The sequence below is a fragment of the Hordeum vulgare genome, chromosome 1H (genome assembly GCF_904849725.1).
Source record: "Hordeum vulgare subsp. vulgare chromosome 1H, MorexV3_pseudomolecules_assembly, whole genome shotgun sequence".
Taxonomy (NCBI): Eukaryota; Viridiplantae; Streptophyta; class Magnoliopsida; order Poales; family Poaceae; genus Hordeum; species Hordeum vulgare.
Window position 1 is genome coordinate 482,902,617 of NC_058518.1, and position 2,318 is coordinate 482,904,934.

At 53.6% G+C, this 2,318-nt stretch overlaps 1 protein-coding gene across 1 annotated transcript; it reads right to left on the bottom strand.

Annotated features, from left to right (window-relative positions):
• Positions 1 to 304: 304 nt before the first annotated feature.
• Positions 305 to 1,388, bottom strand: LOC123447768 (chlorophyll a-b binding protein of LHCII type 1). The gene has a single exon (XM_045124434.1). It carries the CDS (start codon positions 1,301 to 1,303, stop codon positions 506 to 508), a length of 798 nt encoding a protein of 265 aa, XP_044980369.1. The 5' UTR covers positions 1,304 to 1,388; the 3' UTR covers positions 305 to 505.
• Between the last annotated feature and the right edge of the window lie 930 nt (positions 1,389 to 2,318).

Here is a 2,318-nt window from a genome sequence, read left to right on the forward strand (position 1 = left end):
ACCATATTTACAGGGTTCCATTGCCCTTGCACACTTCAAGTCTCTATCTTGCTCTGTTTTTTGTCGACCTTTCAGAAAAATTGCATGTGAATGCACCAAAACCAAAACAGAATGACTCGTTGTACAATGCTTGGGAGATCACCATACGTACAAACGAACAGACATCATGGTCAAGATGGACCACCTATTTATGCGACTACGGCTCTACCCTCTTAGTAGAGCATATGTTGCCATCACCAAGAGCAACTTCTCGTTAAACAACGCCCAAGTAATTATCATTCTCAATTTCTCATGGAACAACAAATAGCTCAAGTATTAATCGTTCTCATTTCTCATGGAACAACATGTAGGCTAGATCTAGGACATGAAGAAAGAGGGCAGATCAAGCAATTTCCTGAAAGATCCTTGTAATTTACACTATGATGTTACAAAACCACACAATACGGGTGCAGTTCAGTGTAGTCGCCTTAATGGCTACAACTCGCAGCTAACTAGGGCCAACGCCTCACTTGCCGGGAACAAAGTTAGTGGCAAACGCCCATGCGTTGTTGTTGACAGGATCGGCGAGATGGTCAGCAAGGTTCTCGAGGGGGCCCTTGCCGGTGACAATAGCCTGCACGAAGAAGCCAAACATGGAGAACATGGCAAGGCGCCCGTTCTTGACCTCTTTTACCTTGAGCTCCGCGAATGCCTCTGGGTCATCGGCTAGGCCGAGCGGGTCGAAGCTGCCGCCAGGGTAGAGTGGATCAACCACCTCACCGAGTGGGCCACCAGCAATGCGGTACCCTTCAACGGCGCCCATGAGCACGACTTGACATGCCCAGATAGCAAGGATGCTTTGTGCATGCACGAGGCTAGGGTTGCCGAGGTAGTCGAGGCCACCCTCGCTGAAGATTTGGGAGCCTGCCTTGAACCATACAGCCTCACCGAACTTGACTCCATTGCGCGCAAGAAGCTCGGGGAAGACGCATCCGAGCGCACCGAGCATGGCCCACCTGCAGTGGATCACCTCAAGCTCCCGGTTCTTTGCAAAGGTCTCGGGGTCAGCCGAGAGCCCGGCGGTGTCCCAACCGTAGTCGCCAGGGAACTCACCGGTCAAGTAGCTCGGGGGCTCCCCGGAAAGCGGACCGAGGTAGAGCACACGGTCGGCACCGTACCATGGGCTGCCCGATGAAACTTGCTTGGCCTTTGCAGCGGTCTTCCGCATAGTGACGCGGGCCTCACCAAAGAGAGCTGAGGAAGCCACGTTCTTCACCGACTTGCCGGCGAAGGCCGAGGAGAGGGACATGGTGGTAGTCGCCATTGCGCTCCTAAGGCTAGAGGTGTGTCGTGTGTTCTCCAAATAGTGAACACTGAAGAGTGAGTGTGGAGATGGTTTGAGACGAGTGGAGGATGTAGCTATTTAAGGTATTGGGGCTAACATACGGGATTGAGCTCGGGTCTCTCTGTGTGTGTGTGTGCCGACAAAATAGAGATAGACAGATAAAATCTTAATCTTCGATGCAATTGGTGCAGTGGAGATCTCGTCATCCCTCAGGACGTGGCAACGTGAGAGCCGAAGAAAGGAGATAGGTTGTGGCTAGGTCTAGGATTTTGTTGGAGAATGGAGTCGTGTGATTGGACGATGGATCACATGTTGATTCTCAGATCAGCTCACGGTCTGCATGCAAGGAGATGTAAATTTGTCTGTAATGAAATAGGTAGGACAAGTGTGGTCAACAAAGTGTTGGCAGTTTCAGGCCATATACGATGATTATTTTTAGGGTAGTGCTAGGCGCCCGCGCGGCGGCCCGAGGGCTCGCGCCGGTCGCGCAGCAGCCGTCAGATTAGGGCCCGCTGACCGTCAGATCTGGTCGCGCGAGCCCCCACCTGCCTGCCATCCTCGCGCGAGCCGCCGTCCCAGCCCGCGCCTCGCCCGCGTCGACGCCCCAGCACGCGCCGACCGTCCTCGCTTGCGCCGACGCCCCAGCACGCGCCGATCGTCTCGCTTCACCTCCTCACCGCTGGTCGCCCTCACCGTCGGTCGCCGCCAGTCGCCGCCTCGGCCGCCCGTCGAAAGCACCATGAATGCAGCCCGTCGGTCTTCACCTCGTCGCATCTCACCCCCTGTGTTGCAAACGCTCGATAAAAAGTTTCAACCGTGTGTAGAAAAAGCTTCAACCGTTAAGAAAAACAGCTTCAACCAAAAACTTCAACGAGGGAAAGTTGCAAACGTTGACAGAAAAAGCTTCAACCGTGTATGAAAAAAGTTTTAAACGCCGCTCCAACTGCAGCATCTCGCGTGGTCACTCCTCAAAAAGTTTCAACCGTGTATAGAA

Excerpts from the sequence above, each read along its gene's own strand:
- LOC123447768 (XM_045124434.1), bottom strand. The coding sequence starts at position 1,303 with ATGGCGACTACCACCATGTCCCTCTCCTCGGCCTTCGCCGGCAAGTCG.